This window comes from Typopeltis vanoorti, chromosome 10, assembly GCF_054136105.1.
Source record: "Typopeltis vanoorti isolate ZY-2024b chromosome 10, IOZ_Tvanoo_1.0, whole genome shotgun sequence".
Taxonomy (NCBI): domain Eukaryota; kingdom Metazoa; phylum Arthropoda; class Arachnida; order Uropygi; family Thelyphonidae; genus Typopeltis; species Typopeltis vanoorti.
The window spans coordinates 70,075,857-70,102,057 of NC_143558.1; the positions used below are offsets into that span (position 1 = coordinate 70,075,857).

At 35.8% G+C, this 26,201-nt stretch overlaps 1 protein-coding gene across 1 annotated transcript in view; it reads left to right on the top strand.

Annotated features, from left to right (window-relative positions):
* Positions 1–26,201, top strand: part of LOC150102495 (AP-5 complex subunit mu-1-like) — a 246,378-nt gene that overhangs the window by 80,266 nt on the left and 139,911 nt on the right. The window contains exons 7-8 of the mRNA XM_090399180.1: positions 7,549–7,689; positions 15,931–16,011. Coding sequence (XP_090255306.1) covers positions 7,549–7,689; positions 15,931–16,011 — 222 coding nt within the window. The remainder of the gene's footprint in view (positions 1–7,548; positions 7,690–15,930; positions 16,012–26,201) is intronic.

A 26,201-nucleotide genomic window follows, 5' to 3' on the forward strand; every position in this document is an offset into this window, starting at 1 on the left:
ATGGATCATTTGAGCTGTCTAGAGAGAAAATTCATAGAGTTACTCAGGAAAACTTCCAAAAAAACTCCCTCAGTGAACCCCGTGAATCTATTCATCTATTATTCATCAAAAAAGTTTTCCTTCGATATATTTTTTGTTTATCTATGTCTCTAAAATATCAATAATGCCTTAAATAAATTGAGTAAAAAGCCGATGACATTATACAAGGGGTACTCCTAAAGAAAAATAGATAAAATAGCCATAAAAATTAATAGTAATTTAGAGGAGTAGCATGGGAAATTTTCCAGAAATAATATTTATATTCATCTTCCGTTCACTAATTTTCTAGACTGATCATCCAAAGTTTATTGTACTATTTTTAATTTGCCAGCTCATTTTGTCATCTTTCTGATATCAATAATTTTTACACCATACATGTCTAAAGAATTTCCACATGCTCTTATTTGATGGAATTCAGTGATGATCTGTCCACATGAAAAGATCATAGATTTAAAAATTTTACAAAAGTCTAAGAATACTAGGTATAACATTTAAGATTTTATAGAGCAGAAGGCCTTTACTCTGAAGTTCACCCATGTGAAATAGCTTTGCTAATTGTAATAATTGACTAGCAATCTGTGTTCTCCTATTGGTTTTTAGGAGATTATATGATAAATGATATTATTAATGAAACATTTTAATTATTATTTCCTGTATGTTAACAAAGTCAAATTGGCCTCATCAGGGAACAATATGCATGTACACGCTGACACTAAATCAGAAAGTAATACCGAAATGGAGAAAAACAAAACCAAAACCTTAAGTCCTACATTGTGCCACCTAGTGAGCTTATTGAATGCTCATGTTTGTTGGTCTGAGGGTTATCATTTTCCAGATGTGAGGTAGCTTTTTGCATCTAGATTTATTATGATAGATTTTCTAGGCAGCGGCATATTTAAGGAACAGCCTTTTAGAAGTTTGGTGGATAAGAATGGACAAGTACAAAAGGTAACAATGAAAGAAAGCAGAGAAAAAGAGGTGACAAATGACTCAAGAATAGCGATATATGGAGATTCTATTATCAGAGGTGGATATCAGTAGATTGTTGAAAAGAGTTAAAGATAAGAGTGTGGTTAGAAAGCTGGTCAGTATATTGCCTAGATATGATAATGGTGAGTTGAGACAAAGAGCAGGGATCATGAATGTTCCCTGCTCTTTGTCTCATCAGAGCTGTGTGAGGCGAAGGGAGTGTAGTTTGTGAATGTGTGGGATGCATTTAAAGGGAAGATTGAAATGCACAAAAGTGTCAGGTTGTATTTAAATGGATTTAGTATGAGTCAGTTAGAGAGACTATTGCTGCAAGGAGGAATGAGTGATATGAGCAAGAGAGCAGAAGAAGTGAAGCAGGAGAGAAGAACTGGTGAGACTAAAGTTATTGTAAATGAGAATACTAGTACTGTAAACAATAATGATAGAATGAGAATGCAAGATGGAAAGGAAATAGTGGGGTGGGGGGGTTCAGGGTGGACAGGTAGACACAGTATAAGAAGAGTGGATGTAGGAATTAGTGCTGAATGTGGATGGCCTGGGATGTATTTGAGTCTGAAGAGATAGATAGTTTTAGTTGTAATAAAGGCAATTGGGAATGGTTAGGTGTGGGAAATCACAACCTACAAGTGGCATGGGAGGTACCGGTTATAGACCTAAAAGTAAATTCCTGTGTTCATTTACAAATGCCAAGAGCATGAGAAATAAGGGAGATGAAATGGTTTCATTGATTGAGTTTATATGCCTAAAAATTGTTGGAATAAGGGAAACATAGTTGGATAAGGCTGATATCCTGACAGGAATAGAAATGGAAGGGGATGATGTTTCATGAGGATAGAAAGCACAAGAATAGAGAGGGATTGCTGTTGATGATAGCAGCGAATTATGTCCACACAAAGTGGAAATTAAATAGTGGGAGTGGTTTTGATCATTATGGTGTGAGATGGAAGTTGACAGGAAGAGATATTTGGATGCTGTTATAGGGGCAGAGAATTTTTAATGGTGGTGATGAAGAAATTATAAGCAACTTGGGTTAGTGAACAAGGGAAAGGTGATTATTATGGGTAATTTTAATTGTGACAGTTTAGATTGGAATGAAGAGATAGTATTTGGGAATAAGAAAAATGATTTTCTCGAGTTCTTGAGAGGCAACTATCTTAGGTAGTATGTAAAGGAGAGCATGTGAGGATCGAGAATTTTAGTTCTGATCATTTTATCAGAGAATGTGATTGTGAAAGGAGTTTGACACTTCCCTCCAGTTGGTAAGAGGCGATCATGGAGTGATCATCTGGGTTGTGACTAGCAGTATGAGGTCTTCTGTGAAAAAAAAAGGTGTGGAATTATAAGGCTGGTGATTATGTGAAAAGCTTAGGAGACAGATTGGAGCTATAGCATAGAATAAAGTGTTAAGCTGGAGGGAGATAAATGCTGCTTGGGAGCTGACCAAAAGATATTTAACAACATTGATGTGTGAATATATACCAAAGATCAATATACTGAATAAAGTAGGTTCATCCATCTCCATGGATGAATAAAGGGATTAAACATGATATTTAGAAGAAGTAGATACTGTGGAGGCAGCACAACATGAATAATGGTAGCAATCAAATGAGGAGTGTAAAGAGCAGATCAGGAAGGTTACTTAGTTGGCAAGAACAGCAGAACTACACTATGAGCAGAAATTAGGAAATCAGGCCAAGAAAAATCTTAGAGTTTTTTAGATATGTGGCAGGTAGAAGGAAAAATGGTTGGCAAGATGATTTTAATAGATGCAAATAGCAGAATGTTATCTGCTGCATAAAACATTGTTGAGGTATTCAGTGAGCAATTTATAAGGATGTTTCATCCTTATCAGGGTGAAATCGTCAAAAACTCAAGCATAGAAGAAATACGGGATGTTGAGTTAATTGTGAGTGAGCAAGAGCTATATGAGGAAATAAGCTTGATGTCAACAAGGTAATAGGATTTGATGGCATATCACCACCTGTCTAAAGGGAATGTTCCAGGGAATTGGCAGTAGCATTGGCCTGCCTTATTAATAAGAGTCTGGAAAACACAAGAGAGAGGAAAATAGCTCAAATTGTTTCACTGCATGATTATTATTATTCTTATTAGACACCTCCAGGGAGTCCAAAAGACTCATTAAGGGAGGGCACCTTCTCTACAGCTGTCTCCACAACTCAATCCACCAACTGATTGCAACTACACCAATGCCATCTACCGCCGACCACCACCACCACTAGTTTTTCCATAGACAATCACAACATCCATGCCCATAGGCATGATTCGAACCTGCAGCCTTTGGCTGGAGAGCGGATACTCTTGGCCAGCCAGGGTGATAATGCTTTGGCCAAAATTTATAGGCCAATCTACATATCCGGAGTGTGATTTGCAAGAAGTAGGATACAGAAATGGATTGATAACAGCAGTATTCTCTGTAGGTTGACAGCATGGATTTGTTAAAGAGAGATCATGTTTTACTAACTTACTTGTGTACTGTAACAAGGTGACAAATGTCTTGGACAAGAGAGATGCATATACAGTGGTATACTTAGATTTTGCAAAAGCTTTTGATAGCCTGATATGAGTAGCTGTTAAATGAATTTTAATGGATGGGATTGGATAACAGACTAGTAAGTTGGATCAGTGACTGGCTCTGAGATAGGTATTAGAAAGTTTTGTATATGGGGATGTAGTGTCCTGAAGGAGGAGGGTCACTAGTGATGTGCTGCAGGGGTTTGTATTGGGCCATTGTTGTTCAGTTTGTATATTAATGATATTGGGATGAGTTTAACTGGTGATGTGTAGGTTTTATGCAGATGTAAAATTTGGGAGAGCAATGCAGAGTCCAGCAGATGTTATGTCCTTACAAGGACTTAAATAGATTATATGAATGGGCAGAAAAGTGGAACTTCAGTTCCGTACTATAAATCGTAAAGTTTTGAAATTTGGTAAGCAATGATGGCCTAAAGTATACAGTTGGTGGAGAAACTTTAAATTGGGTAGAGGAGATGAGAGATCCGGGAATGATGGTGAACAATGACCTGAAATTCAGGAGCCACATCACATAAGTTGTGAAATCGTCACATTGGATAATGGCAATGATGCAGAGGCCTGACATGTAGAAATAAAGAGGTTATGATTCCATTATATAAGGTCTCAAAAGGATTGTGTGTGCAGATTTGGTCAGTGGGTTTTCATGGTGATGAGGATATGTTGGAAACATTCACAAAGGTGGTCAGTATTCTTCGGAATGTGAAATATGAAGACAGATTGAAAGAATGTAAATTGCAAAGTCTCGTGAATAGGAGAAGGAGGGATGGATATGATTGAGGCATATAAGTTAGGGGTTGTTATCAAGTTGACATGGAAGAAATTTTTGTTGAATGGGTGAGGGGATATGAGGAATATGAACAGTGTGAGGAAAAGATTTTCTGCATGAAGAGTGGTTGGTGAGTGGAATGCATTGCCTGAGTGTTGTGAATGTAGATAATTGAATCAGTTTAAGGCACTTCTGGGTGAGATTTGTGTGTACCTCCACGGTGGGTCTCTGACTCCATGAAGGTCAGATGTTAATAATAACATACACTGAGCAGTTGAATTAGAGATACCTTCCTAGTAGCGGGTAGCACCCCCTTTTGCCTTGATGACGGCTGCGATGCGGTGTGGCATGGACTTCACAAGGCACCAGAGCATAGGGGAGTCAAACTGATCCATGAACGCTGCACAGCCTCACAATGCACGGAGATTGGTCGGAGCAGGGTCCAGGATGCATATATCTCTCTCGACAGCATCCCAGATGTGTTCAATAGGATTTGAGGTTAGGGGACCTTGGGGGCCAGCCAAGCATCCTCCTTATGTCCATGGAGTGTTCATCCACCCACTCGGCCACAATTTGGGAGCGGTGGGCCAGTGCATTGTCTTGCTATAGGTACAGGTCTCCTGCAGGGTGCTGTAGGCACAGAAATGGGTGCACATGATCTGACAGCAGGTCCCTGTATCATTCGCTGGTGAGGGACGATGGTTGATGCACCAGGGGGACCCATTTCATCCCACGTAACAGTCCTCATATGAAGATACCACCACCACCACCACTGGCCTGAACTGTACCATGCTGGCACGAGGGATCCATCGCTTTGTGTGCTTGGCGATGCACTTTTACCCTGCCATTGGCATGTACCCAGTGGTGAGCTATAAGGGGGCTCACTCAAGCCCTTTGTTAAATTTTTCTCAAATTTGCGAGCCCCTTGTTCTTCTTGTCTAATAATCTTGTAGAATTAGAAAATACCACCGTGGAATGTATACATGCTACTATAATTGCTACTTTAAATTCATATGGATTTTCTGATAACTATATAAAAAATCATTTCATTGCATTTTGTTCTGATGGAGCTAGTGTAATGTTAGGAAACAAATCAGGTGTTGCAATCAAACTGCTACAAAAATTTCCCAACGTTGTGATTTGGCATTGCGCTCATCGTTTACACTTAGCATTAGACGATTCGATAAAAAACATTAAAGAAATAAATCATTTTGAAATATTTATGGATAAATTACATGCTTTTTATCATCAATCACCAAAAATTCAATGAGAATTAAATACGATTGCAAAAGACCTTGTTATCAAAATTTTAAAGATCGGCCGTGTGTTTGGACTACGATGGGCAGCTTGCAGTTTATGAACGGCTCTTGCTTTGTGGAGAAATTACCCAGCTTTATGCAAGCATTTTGCATCCAACGATAAATATAAGGGCTTTTTAAACCGACTTCTCAATTTGGAATTTTTAAAAGATCTAGCATTAATGATTGGTATCCTACAGGAATTATCATATCTATCAGAAGCTCTACAAAATCGTAATATAAGTATTATAAGAGCTAAGTTAGGGCTTTTTTTTTTTTTTTTAATTTGCTCGACGATGCGAGCCCTTTGTTAAAATTTCCATAGCTCACCACTGCATATACCAACATGTACCTCGAGTCATCAGTCCAGGCGACCTTTTTCCATGCTAATCATTGTGCCTTGTGATGTGCAATGAGCAGAGGTACCCTAGTTGGGTGGTTGCTTCTGTATCCCATAGCGAGGAGATGGTTCTGGATGGTATTGCTGCCCACACATCTTTGTTGTCCAGCATTGAATTGGCGAGTGATCTGTGGCACTGTGGTCCATTTATCCGCTGTTGCCATCCGAGCTAGCCGACGCCGTCCCCTGTCATTGGCACGTTGTACACCATGGCAGTTTTCCCTGGTGGCTGTGGTTTTACCCGATTCCATGTACTCATGGTATACTCTTGACGCAGTGGCCCGTGAAAAGCCCAGTGCCTGTCCGACTTCAGAGATGGAGTGCCACATATGTCTGGCTCTGACCATGATCGAATTCGCTGAGATCATGAGTCTTCCCCATTCTGTGCTCGACTATTACTCAGACGGTCAGTACAAGGTCTGACGACATCCCCGTCATGCGTTACATGACACTGTTCCATTTGCCGGGGCGACCACAGCACCATTTCACCAACACGGCAGGTATCTCTAATTCAACTGCTCATAAGTGTAATTAGACCACACATGACATCATGCATGTGTAGTTCATGCATTTCATTGTTGAATATACTGGTTTCTATTGTTGTTTAATTTCAAAGTCATACTAAAGATACCCTTGATACTAGACTGAAAATTTTATACTAATAAAAATATTATTATTACATGCATTATATACATGAATTAAATCCATTTTATGTTATTTATTAATTATCATGTCTTGCATTCATGTATGTAAAGTTAATTCGTGTTTTCTTCCATGTTTCTCTCAGAAAGTTAGATATGAATACTTCATTCAAATCTGCCAATCACTTATTTCTTGAAGTGCATGCAACAACACTGGGAAATATATATACCAGATTACATAACATTTTTGTTCTTTGACAAACTAATGATGATTTCAAAGAATGAAGATTAACCTACTCATATTAACCTTCATTAACAAAAATAATCTTTATTATGTTTAAATTTTGGTTTTTAGTTATTTATTTTAACAAATCATTCTTACATCTATCTTGGATGCAATATCATTTCTTTATATTTGTTTGTAAAAGATACTTCTCTATTAGGCATGTATCCTTATTTTATTATAAGTTCTTGTTAGAATCAGAAAATTTTGTTCATCCAACATCGGTAATTAACTAAAAATAATTTTAGCAATTTCTAAACACAAAACATGAAAATATCCCACATCATAGCTCATCTAATAGTAGAAAGAAAATAGGATTAATTGAACAAAAGTGTAGGTTTGGCTTCTTTTTTTGTAATAAATGACTCTCCCATTCTTCTGTAGTTTTGATTTTCTGTTACTATATTTATTTTTCATTCTTATTTTCACATCACTTTTCATTTTAGTATGCATCAAATGACTGATAGTGGACAGTTTCAAGAGGGATATTCCGATGTTTTATAGTATATAATTTGTGTATGCATGTGTGCTTGTGTTATTGAAGATTATTTTATATAAGCATCTTTCTTTCTTTCTAGACATCCAGTAAATTTAGAGAGTTGGACACCTATCTGACAGTCACAATGCCATTTGGAGAGCCCTCTGATACTGAACCAGCTTCTGTAATTTCATTTTTGAATTTACCTGCAACTGTATCTGTATCAGGTGATACTGAAAAGGTAATGCTGATTAATATTTATTGAATTTTTAAAAAAATTATCTTGGATTTATTAGATTTCAAATATTCAGAATTTTACGTGTAGTTTTGTATATATTTGTGTAGATCTACAGAGAAATAAAAATTATGGGAAAGTGTACCAAGTAGAGTATACCATTTTAGTGGTACTATTTAAAAAACATTAAAGTAGATCAGGTTAATAATACACCCTCTGTTCAAAAAGAAACCGAACTTTTGATAGAAAATAAAACACAGGCCAATTATAATTATTCAAATCATTTATTTCAATCAATATACTCTCCCTCAGCTTCAATACGATGTTTGGCATGATCAATTAATTCTTAAATGAGTTTTTTTATCGGTTTTTGGGATACTGTTGAGGCTCGTGGTTACTGCCACTTGAATGTTTTCACTGGTGTTGTATCGCTTTCCTTTCATCGGCAAATGAAGTTGGGGAAGAGAAAGAAGTCATAGGGTGCTAAATCTGGTGATTATGGTGAGTGATCCAACACACAAACTTGGTTTTTGCTCAAAAACTGTCTCACATTGTTCAAATGATGAGATGGTGCATTATCCTGCAAAAGTGATCAGCTGCCTGCATCACGATATTTATGCCGTACGTGACGAATTCTCATTATTAATCACTTCAAAACTTCGAGATAAAACTCACCATTGACCGTTTGGCCAGGCGGAACGAATTCTTTGTGGCTAATGCCCTTGGAATCGTAGAAACAAATCAGTATTGTCTTTACTTTTGACTTCTCCAAGCAACTTTTTTTTGGATGCCCCTCTTCTGGTGGTCTCCACTCAGCACTCTGCGGCTTTGTTTCGGGCTCATACTCAAAACACCAGTAACAATCGTTTCAAGGAAGTTTGAGTCCTTACGAGTGGTTTTAATGAGGTCCTTGCACTGTTCAATTTGATACAGTTTTTGGTCATTGGTCAACTTTTGGGAAAAAATCGCGAATTCAGTTTACAAAGGCCCAAACTCTCGGTCAAAATGTTGTGCACAGTTGATTTTGGAATCCCAAATTCATCTTCAATCAATCTCACAGACTATTTTGGGTTTTCTTTGATGAAATCACGCACTTTTTGGATGTTAACTTTGCTCAGTCCAGTTTTTGGACGGCCTGGCTTTTCGTCGTCCTTAAATGTCTCACAACCACTTTGAAATCGCTTAACCACTCGTAAACTTTAGTACGGGATAAGCATTCATCACCGTATGCTTTTTGAAGCATTTGATGCGTTTCTGTACAACTTTTACCCAAGTTTAACACAAAAGTCAATCGCAGCTCTCTGTTTGAAACTCATTTTCCGACTGTTCGTCAAAACACACTGTCACTCTTGGCAGTATAACTCGGCTTCTAATGAAACAAATGTCATAAACAGTTTTCACAACAACACTAATGAAGATTGCCACTTTCGACAACAAAAATACAATAGGTGGCGCCACTAGTTTCTTCTATTTTCAAAAAGTTTGGTTTCTTTTTGGACAGAGGGTGTATAATTTATTTTGTTTAAATTTTTCTTCATAATAAATTTTATTAGGGACTTTACTAAATGAGAAAATTAAAGAGTATTATATATTACTGTATAAATTTGAGTGCAGATTAAATCTGATCTGATTACTCCATTTATATAGCTTCAATTTTGTCTTCACGATGAATTTTAGTATGGTTTCTCTGTATCAAATACATTCAGAATATTTTGAATTGTTTTAGGTTTTAATACTCTTCCATGGAATGATAACATATAAATACAATGACATATGACATTCTTTTTTAAAATATAATTTTAAAAATAATATATTGTCTTTTTCATACACAGAAACATCACTGTACTATTACACAGATCTTCAGACAAATATTCAATTACACCCAACAACTTTACTTCAGGTTAACAGATATAAAAAAAAAAAAATTGAATGCATTCAGAAAAGATTACTAAATATGGATTGTATTGTAATAGTTGTGAAAATTGGTTGGCCAGTTGTAATTTATTGAATTAATCTAACAGGAGATAGAGAAGAGATTTAAGTGAAGTTTAAAGTTAGTTTAACACATTCATCCATCAGTGGCTTTAACAGGCACTTAAGTGCCCGCTGCCTTCCAAGTATCCTTGGATTTCCTAACCGTAATACGAGGATAAGGCGGTTATCCCTATGCCTAGTTTAACACGTACATAAGAAATATATAGTAGGAATTTGTTGTATACTTGGCTGAACTAGGCTCTGTTAAAGGCATAATAAAACAAAAAATTGTGAAGAGAGTTAGATCAGATACATAGTTCATTTTTACTGTGGTATTAGGGTTGAAAATGTGTGGAATGACCTTTGGCAATGAGTTATAGATGCACTGAATTTATATTAGAGTTTAAGATAAAATTAAACATTTAATGCCTGGAGAATAATTAATTAAAAATGTGTATCATAGCTGTTTCTAATTTAGTACTGTTGGGCATGTTAGTGTTGTCATGTATTTGTGTATAATTATGTATGTAAAATGATAAAGAAGAAGAAGAAATATAAAAAGATTTGATAGAATGAAAAAAGTGAGGGAGGGATAAGCTTTGAGTGTGAATATACATCATCCACTACACATTTGGTTGTGATTTTCATGTTGCATTTATCAGTTCGTCTCCAGTGTTTATTATACCAATATAATGGTCACCTGGCTGGCTGAGTGGTTAGTATATCCACTTTCCAACTGACAGGTTGTGGGTTTGAATCCTGCCATGGATGTTTGTAATTGCCTTTAGGTGGGATGAATTGCATTGCATGATGTGGGATTACAGCCCCACATCATGCAATGTCTGAAGTGGCTTGGAAAAGGTCCATATTTGGTCTCTAGTAGGTAAAAACATTAGTACAATATGGGAAAAAATTATTAGCTCATTAACAGTGCTAATGCACTATAGATTTTCAACATTTTGCAGGTAGGAGCAATATAAAAAAAGTTCACTTGCTGCAGCACTGGGTTAGTCTCAGAATTTGGCTGTGAGGTTGGTTTTCCTTTAGATTTCTTCATTTTTTCTCTTCACACACATAGAACTAACCTTGAGTAGTAGCTATGTGCACTGTAAAGGAGATCTACTTCATTTATTTATATTGTTTCCATCTTAGATGGATAATTCTCTAAATGGAAAGCAAGTAATGTTAATATTAAATAAAATTCTACTTTTGAAAAAGCTGAACATTTTTTAAGTATGAAATACAATAGAGACCTTGCTTTATGATCAGTTGGTTCATAAAAACTGTCATTAAGACAGTCTGTTGTAAATCACATCTTAATTTCTCATATGCTCAGTGTTATGAATTGAGGTTACATTCCTAGACAAACAGTTTGAACTATATAATGCCACACCAACTCAGCCATATGTCTGATTCATTAGCTGCGTGCCAGTCCCAAGCCCAGATAAATGGAGGGGGTTGGGGAAAGTGATTGGTGAACTACCCTGTAAAAGAATCTCACCAGAACACTTTATGGAAAAAACTCAACATGTTTCAAATATGGATACCAACAGTTAACTCTCCAGGCTGGATAGTAGTCTACAAATGAGTGGTGAAAAGCAAGCAAACATAGGCTTGTGCCTAGTAGTCAGGGAGTATACGATGCAGTTGGGTTAAATCCTACAGGAAGCCCAACAGTTGATAGTGCTCATGATGAAAAAAACTGCCTGTGCTGCACAAACTTTTACTAAATTGGAAAATGGAAAATTAGAAATTTTGAAACGTGAGTTGAGCACAACAAACATAGATATCCTGAGTATTAGTGAACTACACTGGACAGGAAATGGTCAGTTTTAGTCTGACGAATTTACAGTCTACTTTTCCGGAAATGACACTGTTAGAAGAAGGGGGAGTTGCCTTCATCGCAAACAAGCTAGATGTGGTGAGAATCAGAGAGCACGTAGTGATTGTATACTATCCATTAGAAGTTGTGACAAACCACTCAACTTCACCATACTACAAGTTTACGCACCAACTTCAGATGCAAGTGAAGTTGAAATAGAGCAGTTCTGTGATGAACTTCAAAATGCTCTAAACCGAATACAATACAAAAATAGGACTTACTGTATATTATGGGCGATTTCAACACAAAAGTAGGTGAAGGAGAAGATGCAAGGATAGTAGGCAGGTGTGGGCTAGGTAAAAGGAATGAAGCTGGTGATTGTCTCGTGCAATTCTGACAGGGAAAATCACTTTGCACTTACAGACATTTTTGAATTGCCACTTATCCTGAAGTTACATCACTTTAGTTATAGTTCTTTAGTGCCATGACACTACCACATGAAAAGTGTCACTGTCTTGCTATCGTCAATGTTCCCAAAGTAAACATTATGGAAACATCTACCATGATAGAGTAAAGCTTTAGTTTAATATAAACTAAAATAAACACTCGACGTTTTGACCTTCACATAAGGTCATTGTCTGGAGTATACACATATATACAAAGAAACAAGCTGCATTGTGATCTACATGGCATGCTAAATTTACTGACCAACCTTTACAACTATTGGCCTGACCTCTGGTGGGAAAAAATCTTACTACATCAAAGCTAGAGTCCTATTATTATTATTATTATTATTATTATTATTATTATTATCCATTAGGTTACAAAATTAAATTAAGCTGGAGAGTAAAAATGTTTACAAAAAGGAAAAACATTAATAAATAAAATAAAAACATTATTACTTATATAAGTATACATATAAATTACAGCCAACTGGTATGGATAGTGGCCAATAAAAGCTGAAAAATTGCTTCAAGTCCTGAAGTCTGGGTTTGCTAAAAACAAAGTGGACTGAAAGTATGTGCCATCCAAATTCTTAGAATTTTTATGCTACCATTATTGTTAAGATTAAGGTGGTTAATCAAAATTTCACAGGCTTCTTTAAATTTCCATTCATACCAGGTTTTTGTATGATGTAATGAGCAAGTACTTTTCCAATCAATTTGGTGTAGGTGTTAAGAGCATGATCCAAGAGGCCTTCTTCACCAGAATTGTGAAATTTAATGTGTCATTTGTGCTCTTTCTTTACAGATAGGGATTGTATGTCTATTTTCCCCAATATCAGGTAAGTTACGGGCGCAATAGATGCAATAAACTAATTTTTCTGAAAACCCTTTAATGTATGGCATATCTATGGTTTTACTATAATCTATATTATTTTTTGATGAAGTTTTATGAACAACTTTATTAATAATAGTTATAAAAAAGAAGGTGCGGCCATAGGCTCACCTCTCTCCCTCCCCCACTTGCTAACTTTTATATGGAAGCTTTTGAGCAATGTGCTCTTGATTCCTTTACTCTAAAACCTACAGTGTGGCTTAGTTAGGTTGACGATGTTTTTGTTATCTGGCCACACAGTCGCCAAACTTTAAACATTCCTTAGCCACCTGAACAAACAACATGAGTGCATACAATTTACTATTGAAAATGAAAATCAAAACTCACTCCCTTTCTGGATACAGTAGTCACACTTCCCTCAGGCTGTCTATCCTTCACTGTTTACCACACACCTACACATACCAGCCAATATATATATATATATACATGCTAACTCATATCACCACCCTTCGTAAAAATTTGGAGTCATTAACACCCTCAAAAACAGAGCTATAACATTATAGGCGTAGGTTTCTATGGTTTAGCAGTTCAAAAGAAAGATTTCAGTATTGTGACCACATGTTTATTAAAATAAATAAAGATAAACAAGTTTCTTATGTCGTTTAATTTACATCTTCAGGAATTAAAGGTAACTAAAAGTTTAAACACAAGAAATGAGAAATTACTCAAAATAGTCAATTAGATGTTGTTATTGCAGTCTAACTGTTCATCAAATTAAAAAATCTGAATGCAGAATCCTAAGTCAGACCTCAGACAGAATGAACATGACAACATCCAGTGTTGTTCAAAACATAGCATGCATTAATGTATGTATCGATTCTGCATTTGGATTTTTTAATTTGATGAACAGTTAAACTGCCATAACAACATCTAATGGACTATTTTGAGTAATTTCTCATTTCTTGTGTTTAAACTTTTAGTTACCTTTAACCCCTGAAGATGTAAGTCAAATGACACATGAAACTTGTTGGGTTTGTTTATCTTTATTTATCTTAATAAACGTGGTCGCAATACCGAAATCTTTCTTTTGGAGAGCTATAACAATTTGCTCTAATGAGCAAGCTCTTAAACAAGAATTAAAAATTATTAGCAATACATTTATAAATAATGGCTATAGCAAAAATACTATTAATAAAATTCTTCATAAAACTTCATCAAAAAATAATATAGATTATGGTAAAACCATGGCTATCCCATGGTTATCAGATAAAAATTAATAGAATCCTACACCGTTACAATCTTAATGCCACTTTAAACCACCTTTAAAATTAAAAAACATATTCAACTTCTTTAAGGATCCTCTCACCCCCATTGGCACATCCTGGAGTTTATTGCATCTATTGCACCTGTATTGGGGAAACTGGATGTACAATCCCTGTCAGTAAAAAAAAAAAAAAAAAAAAAAAAGCACAAACGACACATTAAATTTAACAATTATGGTGAAGCAGGCCTCTCAGATCATACTCTTAACACCCTACACCAAATTGACTGGAAAAGTATTTGCTCATTACACCATACAAAAAACCTGGTATGAATGGAAATTTAAAAAAGCCTGTGAAATTTTGATTAACCATCCCAATCTTAACAATAATGGTGGCATAAAAATCCCAAGAATTTGGATGGCACACATTCAGTCCACTTTGTTTTCAGCAAACCCAGACTTCATTACTTTAAGCAATTTTTCAGCTTTTATTGGCCACTATCCATACCAGTTGGCTGTAATTTATATGTATACTTATATAAGTAATAATTTTTTTATTTATTTATTAATGTTTTTCCTTTTTGTAAACATTTTTGCTCTCCAGCTTAATTTAATTTTGTAACCTAATGGATAATAATAAGAATAATAATAACAGGACTCTAGCTTTGATGTAGTAAGGTTTTTTTCCCACCAGAGGTCAAGCCAATAGTTGTAACGGTTGGTCAGTAAATTTAGCATGCCATGTAGATCATAATGCAGCTTGTTTCTTTGTATATATGTGTATACTCTAGACGATGACCTTAATGTGAAGGGCAAAACATTGAGTGTTTATTTTAGTTTATATTAAACTTAAGTTTTACTCTAACATGGTAGTTGTTTCCATAATTTGCATAGTGTATTCTGATCACTGTGTAAGCATGAAGGAAAGGGTTCCTGAAGTAACTAACAGTATTGTGGAGATGACAAAGCAGTTATAGCTTGAAGTGGGGCAACAAGATGTAGCTGAACTTATGGGGTCCCATTCTCAGCCTCTCAGCAATCTCCTGGCACTTGAAGAGCATGATGTGCCTGAAGAGGTATCCATCTCTGAACCTAACTTCCAAAATTCTATGTGAAGCTTTCTGTCATTTCAAAGCTGGTTCTCTTGGAAAATCATGATCCAGAAAGAAGTTCAAAAGTAAATGCTAACATTGTAAATGCTAGCTCACATACAACCTTAGACAGGTACTAATGAAAGGGACCAGCACCATCAACCCTATCTCATCAAATGTAGAAGATACATACAGATATGACACAGTTCTACTCTGATGAATAGCAGATATCATTGCAGCTCATGAACTCATTTAATAAAACAGTTTTCACGTCATTTTTTTTTTTTTTTATTTCGGTCATATAACCACACTGCTTCAAACTTCAACATAGTGCTTTGACTTATGGACATTTTCGAGTTATACCCTGGAACAAAAGGTAACGTAACTCCAGAGGTATGACTGCACTATAGGATTTGTAACCGCTTTCATGTAGAATTAATGTTAAAAAAAAAACTTCCTCCTCACAGCTTCTATGTTTCCTGATAATTTTTTACTTCTAGCTCCTAATCTCTACTATCAGATTGGTTCAACCACAATGCCATAGTTATAGTGTCTGTGTAATAGTTGGGCTCCAATACCCTCTGCAGCTAGTGACAAGCAAATAACTCGATAGTTATTCTCTGCTTTCTTTTCATTGTATGCAATCAAAGCAGGCCATTTCACAATCATCAATATTGCTATTTTGATTTGGCATTTTATATCAAAATTGTCTGATATCTCATAGCTAAAAATAACAAATACAAATAGTTCTTTAAAATTATATCAGAATGCTTATTGAATTTAGTTTATTAATATACTGTTTTCTACATATCTTGATCTAGCAACCAGCTTGGAAGCCTGTAAATTATAAGGGGAAATCAGTTCTTTCTTTGAGTATTAAAGAATTTGTTAGATCAACTCAGGTAAGCAGTAATAAATATATCTAAGTATATTTTATATACTTGGAAAGATAACTATTTTTAATTTGGCAATAAGGTAAGTAGTAATGAATAAACCTTTATCTTCTCCTTTAATTTTGGAACAATATTTATTTAAAAACAGTGATTTTTCAGTCTCTACATTATGATTAAATGTAGTGTCACATGCTACCCAGCAAACTTAAGGATATTGCATAATAAATTTCCCATCTTCCTTTCGGAATGTTCATTGGTCTGTCACTGCCAAGTAACCTGGCTTCTTAGAAACCTGGATTGCTGCATGTGATAGGGCACTTAATCCAATTGCATTGTCTGAGATGTCTCTAAATTGCATTTGTTCTTTTTGTCAAAAAAAAAAACTGAACTGCAGAAGTCCTGTAATAAATTCTACTGAGAAAAAATATTTTAGCTATAAAGTCGAATGATATCTGATGTCATTTGAGTTTGACATTTGATTATAAATAATTGCAGACATCATCATGTTTTGTGTGATTTTCAAAAAACTTGGTGATATGATGAAAAATATAATTTTCTTCATATTTAGTGGCTAATTCATTTTTGTCTTTAACTATGGAGATCATCTCTTTTTTTATGGTACAAATTCTGGATGTATTCACAGTTCTATATAATAAAGAAAAAACAATGGATGGCTGAAATATTTTGTTTCATTATGAAACAGGTACTCCATGTACAATTTCTTTTCTGTAAAAAGTTGAAATAACATTGGCCACTACCTTCTCTGCTGGCCAAAAATACTGGAACCCTAGGATTGCTTTAAAAAAAATAAATAAATAAAATAAATTTGTTTATTTGCACAAGTAGTGGAAATTGCAAACTGATAGGTGCATTTCTGTCTCAGGGATATAATAGCATAATCTACTATCAACAGTTACTATGATGAGATTGCTGCTTTTTCCTACCTCATGGAGCTCACTATATGTGCTTCTTACCTACATCCTCAGATATAAGATTATTTAAAACCATTTACAGCACAGATATCTCAGGAAACTTATGAACATACAAGATGCCCACTTGTAGGAGAGTGGAGAATGATAATATAGGGGATATGTTGTTTTCTTGTACCTGATATTGTTATAAGAGCTTGAAACCAACTTTCAGCTAACTGATAAGCCTGAAATCTGACTATATCTTCTTGGGCTGACTTCTACATCTGACATTCTGCCATGGGCATGTCATATCTGTAGCTTCCTTAGCCTTTGAGAAACTTAGTATTTTTTTTTTTTTTTTTTATTCAAAACACTGCTTTTTTTTCCTACTCAGATTCTAGCACTTTATAAATATCAAATCTGACGATTTTGCAATATTATTTTCACATTTGGAGAACAGGTTGATCCCCCTTTTTTACACACTCTTTCCAGTCACTTTCTCTTAGATATTTTTATGAGAATTTCATGGTCTAATTTTTAGAAACAGGTGCATTACTACGAGCAGGGCAACTGGAAGGTTGTTGCACTAGTCATCTTGCATCATAATACAGGTTGTGTGAATGAAGCTGCCATCCATATGATACTTACTTCATATTAGAACTGCCATCTAAACACCTCCTGTGCCTTGCATGCAGCTCTAGTTGGATTTGCTTTCATACCATTACAATACGATCCAGTGGCGGATTGTATCAGTAACCAATATGTTAATAAGTAAATTTATATATTACAAAAATTGCTTTATTAAAAATATTTCACTCTCACTATGAACACACTCCAATAATAAGAGTTTTACACAGAGAAATAATGTGCGCAAGCATACAATATATCTGTAGCTACACTGCTCTGAGCAGTGTCGGTTTCGACATTCTGACACTGTTAGATCACAGTGCATTTGTTTCGTGTAACGATAATTGAGAAAATATAATTCTTGTCATATCTTCAACAGTGACACTCGTTCATAATTCAGCCTTGTATTTGTAATAAATAATTATATGTTATTTTAGGGGTGCTTAAGGGTCAAAGCTGTATAACTGAGAGGAGACCTCCATATAGCCTTTAAAGGAATGCAGAGAACCGACCAGAGCTTCTGATCTAATGTCCAGTCCTCACCTTCTCGTGGTGCACCCTGTTGAGTATCTACCTGGATACTGAACGAACGAGGATGGGCTGGCAATTTGAGATTTAGCTAACCAAATTGTATTCTTATTGGTTAAACCAAAATAAAAATGATGGTACAACATGACAAAATTTCATGCCGGCTGGGGTGTCGCCCGGTTAAACAAGGCCCTCGTTGTTTTCGACAGGGAACCAGGGTGAACAACAAAAAGTCAGCTGCTGGAATAAATCTGAAAACACACCAAACTCAACATCACCAGAGTTAAAGATTGGTACTATCAACATAAGAAGCCTGAATGGCAAAGAAATGAAGCTAGCTGAGGAATTAGACAAGTACCAGATCGACATAATAGGGGTGATTGGAAAAAAAAAAAGACAAAAACTGGTGAGATCTTTCTGAGCAATAAATACAAAATGTTATATTCAGGCAATAACAATCAAGGAAAAGAAGGAGTAGCCATAGTATTCAACACAAAATGTGAGACTAATCTTCTTGAATGGCAGGCAATCTCAAGTAGAGTAATGTGGGCAAATATGAGAATGGGGAACTGGACAATGAGACTTATTTGTGCCTATGGTCTGATAGAAGGTTCTACTAAGGTAGAAGTTGAGGAATTTTTTGAGGCTTTAGAAAAAGCAACTGACACAATGAAAAAGGAAAAGTTGGTCCTTGTTGGGGATCTAAATAGCAGAGTAGGAAGTGATTGTCAGACATGCAAAAATATTTTGGGAAAATTTGGAGAAAAGAGCAAAGCTAATAATAATGGCAAATATCTGTTGGATTTCTGCTCAGGACATGGACTGGTTATTACTAACATCGTGTTCCAACATAAAAATGTGCACAAATTCACATGGAGAGAGGAGGCAAGGAATAAGAAAAGTCTCGTTGCCTATGTTATTATTGATAGTGATGTTTTCTCCCTGGTGCAGGACACCAGAGTGTACAGAGGATTTGAAATTGGAAGTAATCACTATTTAGTCTTGAGCAGGATAAAATTGAATTTCATATTGAAAAGAATAACATGTAAGAAAGTTTTAAAGCGAATAAAAGTTGAGCAGATCTCAGATGTGAACTGTAGACTAAAATACACAAAGATTATTGAAGAAAAAATGAAAGAGTTTGAGAACAGGAATCAAACCTTGGAGATTCAGTGGCAAGAATTGAAGAAAACACTGATTGATTCAGCTAGAGAGGCAGCATGTATGAAGTTTTCTGCAAGGATAGAAAAATTAGAACTCCATGGTGATGCAGGAAGTTAAAGAGGCAGTGAAGGAAAAGAAGAAAGCATATCAAAAGTTGCAGGCAGAAAAGTCAGCTTTTGCTCTTAGAGAATACAGAGACAAATGTAAGAAAGCTAAACACTGTGTAAAACTAGCTAAACAAAAGTCATTGGAGGACTTTGGCATTAACATAGAAAATAGATATCAAGAAGGTGGCAAAATATTCTGGAGGTTGTTGAAGAAGCTTAGGAATATAGGAAAAAGTGCTGTAAAAGGAGTTAGAGATGATAAAGGTGACATGAAAACAGGAGAAAAATATATCCTTGAAGTATGGAGTAATTACTTTGAAAAACTGATAAATGAAACAAGCAGGTGATGACAGCACAGTGATAAAAAACACTGACCAGGCATGCAGTCAGGAACATATCCATACGTGAAGTAGAAAAAGCCATCAAAGGCTTGAAATGTGGAAAGGTAGTAGGAGTAGATGATATTCGACCAGAAATGCTGAAGAATTGTGGTATAAGAGTCTTACGGTGGCTGCACTGCATAGTTCAGAAAGCCTGGACAGAGGGATGAATTCCCGATGATTGGAGTAGAGCTCTCATGGTACCCATATATAAAAAGGGAAATAAAACTGAATATAAGAATTACAGATGTTTTTCCCTACTGAATGTTCCTGGTAAGATATATGCAAGTATACTTGAGAAATGGTTGAGAAGAATTGTGGAAGAAAAGCTTGGTGAAGAACAAGCAGGATTCAGGTCAAATAGAGGCTGTTAGGATCAGATCTTCACTTTACGAAAAATAGTGGAGAAATCATGGGAATATAACAAAAGATCTGTATTTAAGTTTCGTCGATTTGGAAAAGGCATGTGATTGGTGCCAAGAGAGAAGCTATTCAATATGCTACAGTTGTATGGTGTCAATGGGGCATTATATCAAGCAATACTTAGTCTTTATTTGAGTTGTAAGTCAGCAGTTAGAATTGAAGGAAGTACAGGAAGATGGTTTAATGTTAAATCTGGTGTGAGACAAGGATGTACATTATCCCCTCTGTTATTCATTATCTATATGGATCACATTATGAAGGAAAGTGGTATTAAACATGATATCAAAATTGGAGAGGTTAATGTCAGCTCTTTGCTTTATGCCGACGATGTTATACTTCTAAATAAATCCGCTACAATTTTGCAAGATTCACTGACTAAATTGAATAGCTGTTGTAATAGATATGGTATGAAGGTCAGCAATCAAAAGACAAAGACCATGAAAATAGACACAATCATTGAAAATATCAACTGTGTTGTGAAAGGAGAATCTGTGGAACAAGTAAAACATTTCAGCTACTTAGACACGATTTTTAGTGAAAATGGTAAATTAAATATAGAATATTTATATAAAATATAAAATAGACAACAGAATCAACAAAGCTGGTATGTTAGGAAGTCAATTGAATCAATTCATATAGAATAAGAGAGAAATTAGTCAGAACACTAAATTAGCTGTATACAAGACAGTGTTCAAACCAGTTTTAACTTATGGATATGAGAGCTGGGTCAGAAGTAAAACCCTTGATCAAAGACTAGAGACCGCAGATATGAGAGTCCTGAGAAAGATTAGAGGCGTGAACAGATGGCATCAATGGCAATATCATATTAAAAAGGAGGATATTAGGAAAGAACTTGACATTGTCAGCATCCAGGAATGCGTTAGCAGAGCTAATCTCAGGTGGTATGGTCACTTAAACAGAATGGGCAAAGAAAGATTTGCAAAACAAGTGTTCTCTGCCAGGTTGGCAGGAAAATGACCCAGAGGAAGACCAAGATATAGGTGAATTGATATGGTACAAAGTGCCTTAGATGATAGAAATATAAGATCTGATAATGTTGGAGTCTTGACAAGTAACAGACTGATTTGGAGGAAAATTGTAGATAGGAGGTTAGTAATGATGTAAATTTTTTGTGTTGTACTATCATATCCTGTATACTCCTTGAAGGTACACGGCAGGAATTTGATGATAATGATGTTATTTTAACAGCATAAAATAAGATTTACCAAAAATATTTCACCCTCACCACGAACACATACCAATAATAAAAGTTTCACACAGAAATAATGTGTGCAAGCATACAGTACATCTGCAGCTACACTGCTCAACGAGCAGTGTCGGATTCACTTGTTACGTGCAGTGACCAGTGCAAATGAATATCATCGAGTCTAGCCAGAACTGACCAAACATGATAATTCCGACACTGTGTTAGATCGCAGTGCATTTGTTTCGTAATCTAAAGCAGTAATCAAACAATTCCAATTATTAACTATTCAATCAATGTCGAAACATAAGCTGTAACCTTTAATGTGTTGTATTACATTTATATAATGTTGTAAGCATTGTTATTATTTATAAACACAAAGAAATTTAATTTTTTCGTTTTTTCCTTGGGGATACTGCAGTATTGCAGTGCTTATGTACAAGCCATCACTGGTACAATCATTCTGCTAATGAGTCCACTAGAACAGAAGCATTAAGGCAGCTGTTGAGACTACTATTATTATTATTACAACTTTTGCAACACTACTATATTGCCAGTGCTTCCTATGCCACACAATTCAGGTGAGACATGAGCTCCAGATCATCTGCAGATGACCTAGTTATTGGTCTTGACATTGTGTTTAGAAGAACAGCCACCGAGCACACTGCAATCTGTTGAGATGCATCCTTTGCATTGTCAAATTATCAGAAATAGGTGCAACAGTGACAGGGCACATAGAGTTGTTTCATCAGTGGCAAGTTCGTGCACCATAATTGAGGTAGATTCCTTGCAGAGCTAGCTGTAAGCTTATGTCTCTAAATCAGAATCTCCTTTAGCCACTGTAACAATACTGTTCATGTCTCATGCATTGATAGGTGGTGCCATCCAGAGTTGCCGTTGTACCATTACAGTACGATCACCAAAGCAATCATACTCTTCTCATATTTGATATTTCTGATAACTTCATCAAGTAAGTTCAGATTCATCCTTCTTAATCTAAATAAAAACTAAATTATACACTAATGTAAACTTATTGTATGCTTGCTTAAACCCTACAGTACATAAACCAAATTAATTACTGTATACCACACTAGATATGAATCTTATCATGGCTAGTTGTCTGCAGATTCAATGGTCTGCAGTCCATCAGGACCACCATTGCAGTTTAACAAGCATGTCATTGTTTAAAGTTCAGTTCATAATTTTCCTCTGAATATGTGTGTAGGTTCACTCCTATCACAGCATCCCTGCACTTGAACTAGGTGCAACTGGGAATGGGCAGAGAATCATCTCTTTAATGTATGCCTTTTTTTTGGATACAGGAAAACCTCGCTTAATGCGATTAATTAATCCATCAATTAATGTGCGTTAAGCGAATGCAAAACATTGGTTTTTCGTCGGCAAAATGACACCTGTCGAAATGGCTCGCACCCCATTACTCCTACCCCTGACTTTTTCCCTTAAATCCCCCTCTTCTCGAAAAATATAACTTATATCTTCAGATCCTTCTCTAACCCCCCCCCACCCCTTCCAGATGCTTTCTATTCACCCTTAATAATAATAATATTATACATATAAAAAAACCCAGGTTTTTTCAAATAATTCTTCCACATTACCCCCCACTTTCACCCCAAAAAAAACCCTTCCTTTAACAGCAGATGAAGGCACATCACTGGAATAAGGAGACAGAAAACAACATCCAAAAAAGGTATGTCCAAATTTTTCCTCCTTTTTTATTCTTCATATAGTAGTTTTATAACACTTCAGTAATGCCCTAAGTTTTTGGGTAAAGAGCCAGTGACATTGAAAAAAAGGGGCACTCCTAAATGAAAGGAAGAACTTAATATTATGAAGAAAGATATGTGATTATATTTGATAATCACATACAATGATATGTGATTATCAAAAGATAATCACATATCATTGTATGGAGGATTCAACGATTAGAACTATAATCACTAATGAAGTACACAAAATATATTTTCTTGGTGGAATCTTGAAGCAAATAATGCATTGCAGAGGAGGAAAGAGCAGGTATCAGAATTAGTGATAGTTGTTGGCACAAATGACTTGGTAAAAAAAGAATGTTGATAGAGATGTAAGGAAGTTGTTGCAGAAGGTAAAGGATAATAGTATTGTTGGAAAAATTAATCGTCAGTGTGTTGTCTAGATATAACAATAGTGAGTTGAGGAGAGCAGAGATAATGAATAGCAAGATGGCTGAGTTGCATGAAGCAAAGAAGGTTCAGTTTGTAAATCTGCGGAGTAAATTTGAAGGAAAGTTGGAATGGTTTAAAGTTGATGGATTGCATTTCAATCGTTTTGGTGTTTTGTTTTGCATTTTGAAAGGCTATTGTTTCCTGAGAAGGTACAGAATCAAGAAGTTAATTTAGCTAACGAACAAAGGGTACTTATGAAGCAGGATAGCATAGACAAATGTACAGTAGGGGAAGATAGATACGAAGTTGAAGGTGTGATTGTGTCAGGACAAGGTGATGGAATGCATAAAGATGAGGATGAGACAGATGTGAATGGCAATCAAAGTCAGGATCAGAGAAACGGAAATGGTCAGACTGGAGAATGTTGGTAGAATGGAATCAAAGACACAGGGATTGTTATGTTTACATACAAATGTAAGGAGTATTCAAAATGAGAGAGCAGAGTTTGTTGTATTGATTAAGTCAGTATGCCCAAAGATAATTGGTGCAAGTTCAAATTGGTTGTCTGAAGATGATATGCTGTTGGGAATAGAAATGTAAGGATATATAGCTTTCCAGAAGGATAGGAAGGTAAAAAGAGGAGGGGAGTTACTGTTAATAATTGTAGAGGAATTGTGTCCACAAAGTGTGGAAGTTGATGGTACACGTGAAGATTTTGAATCTGTGTGGTGTGAAGTTGAAATTAATAGGATAGGGAATATAAAGAATATGATTGTGAAATCTATAGGCAAATTGTTTTGAATATAAAAAAGAAGTTGATCCTGATGGAGGGCTTTAATTACAGGAATATAGAACGGAAGGAGGAGATAGTGTATGGGAACACACAGAGAGAGAGTTTCTTGAATCCGTTAGAAATAAATATCTTAAGCAGCATGCAACTGAAGCAATCCTCAGAGATTTTAGTGTTTTGAATTTGGTGATAACTTTAAAAGATGTAGTTGTTAATGAGCTAATGACAGTGCCCCCAGTTGGTGAGAGTGATCACAAAGTTCTTGCTTGGAAAGCAGTGAAACAAGGTTACTGCCAAAAAAAAAAAAGGATATGTGTGGAATTATAAGATGGGTGATTATGGGGAGCACTGTAGTCTCAACTAGCAGCAACATCTTGGGTAGATGAGTTGTACAGAAAAAGATGTTGACAGTGCATAGGAACTCATAAGGCTGTATCTGACTCAAGCAATGTATAACTGCATACCAAGAGTTAAGCGAGTAAATAGAGTAGGAATGAAATGGATGAACGGTGATCAAGCAAGCTGTGTTGGAAAAGAAAATGCTATGGAGAACATAAAAGACAGTTGGTGGCAACTGGATCCATGAAGAGTATAAAAGGCAGGCTAGGAAGATGATGAGCATGGTAAATAAAAGAAAGATAGAAAAGGTGCAAAATGAGAGGAAATTCATTGGTCAGGCCAAGGTTAATTTACAGGAATTCTTCTGCAATATACTGGTAGATAGTCATGGCTGCAGCGTGACCATTGTAAAGGATATAGTGAAATTATTGAATGAGCAAATTTATCAGTGTATACCATACTGGTGTAAATGATGTCATATAATATATATAGAAGGGAGGCAAGTATTAGGAGAATTAGAAGTGAAAGAATCAGAGGTATATCAGGTGTTGATTGTGTTAGATGTTAATGAGACTGTGGAAATGGATGACACATCACCATGTATTCTTAAGGAATGTGCATAACCGTTACTATGCCTTTGACCTAGTTATTTAATGAAAATCTTTCAGTGGGTAAGGGTCCTTGAAAAAGAAGGCAAAACAGTACCACTCCACAAGTATGGTTCTAGGACAGAAGTTTCCTATTATAGACCAGTCTCTATAACTGCAGTTGCAGTGAGGTATTGGAGAGATTGGTTAGGAACAGAATATCAGATTTGGTTGATGGACATAGTATTCTTTATGATAGTCAGCATGGATTTGTAAAGATTTTTAGTATCATATACAGTGATATTCTTGGACTTTGCAAAAGCATTTGATAGATTACCACATGATGAGTTGGTGTACAAGTTTGCAGATGATGGGAATAGACAACATATTGGTTAGATGGATTGGTCATTGGCTCTCTGAACGATACTAGCAAGTTGTGTGTGATGGAATAGTGTCAAAAAAGGAGGGTAACTAGTGGTGTGTCCCAGGGTTCTGTTCTTCAGTTCCTGCTGTTTAACTCTTACAAACAGCTGGGGCTATATGTAAAAGGCTGTTCACTATATTGATGGCACTGTACTGCATGAAGTGGATGAGATTCGAGATCTGGGAGTGATAGTTGACAATAGACTGATGTTTAGGGGGGGGGGGGCGCATATTGCAAGTGTTGCAAAGACTACACATCATAAGAAGTACACTGATTGTGCCACTGTATAAAGTGCCAGTCTTCACCATTGTGCTCAGACTTGGTCATCTGGTTTTCCCTGTGATGTAGAAACATTGGAGAATGTCCAGAGACACATGACTATGACAATATCAGGACTCTGTTGGTTGTGGAGAGAGGATGAAGGAATGTGAATTGCCTAGTTTGGTGGATGGGAGGAAAAGAAGTGATGTGACAGAGACATTTAAGTTAGTGAGAGCATTATAAGAGTAGAAGCTGAGAGATGAAGAACCATAGGCCATCCCTGGAAGTTGTGTAA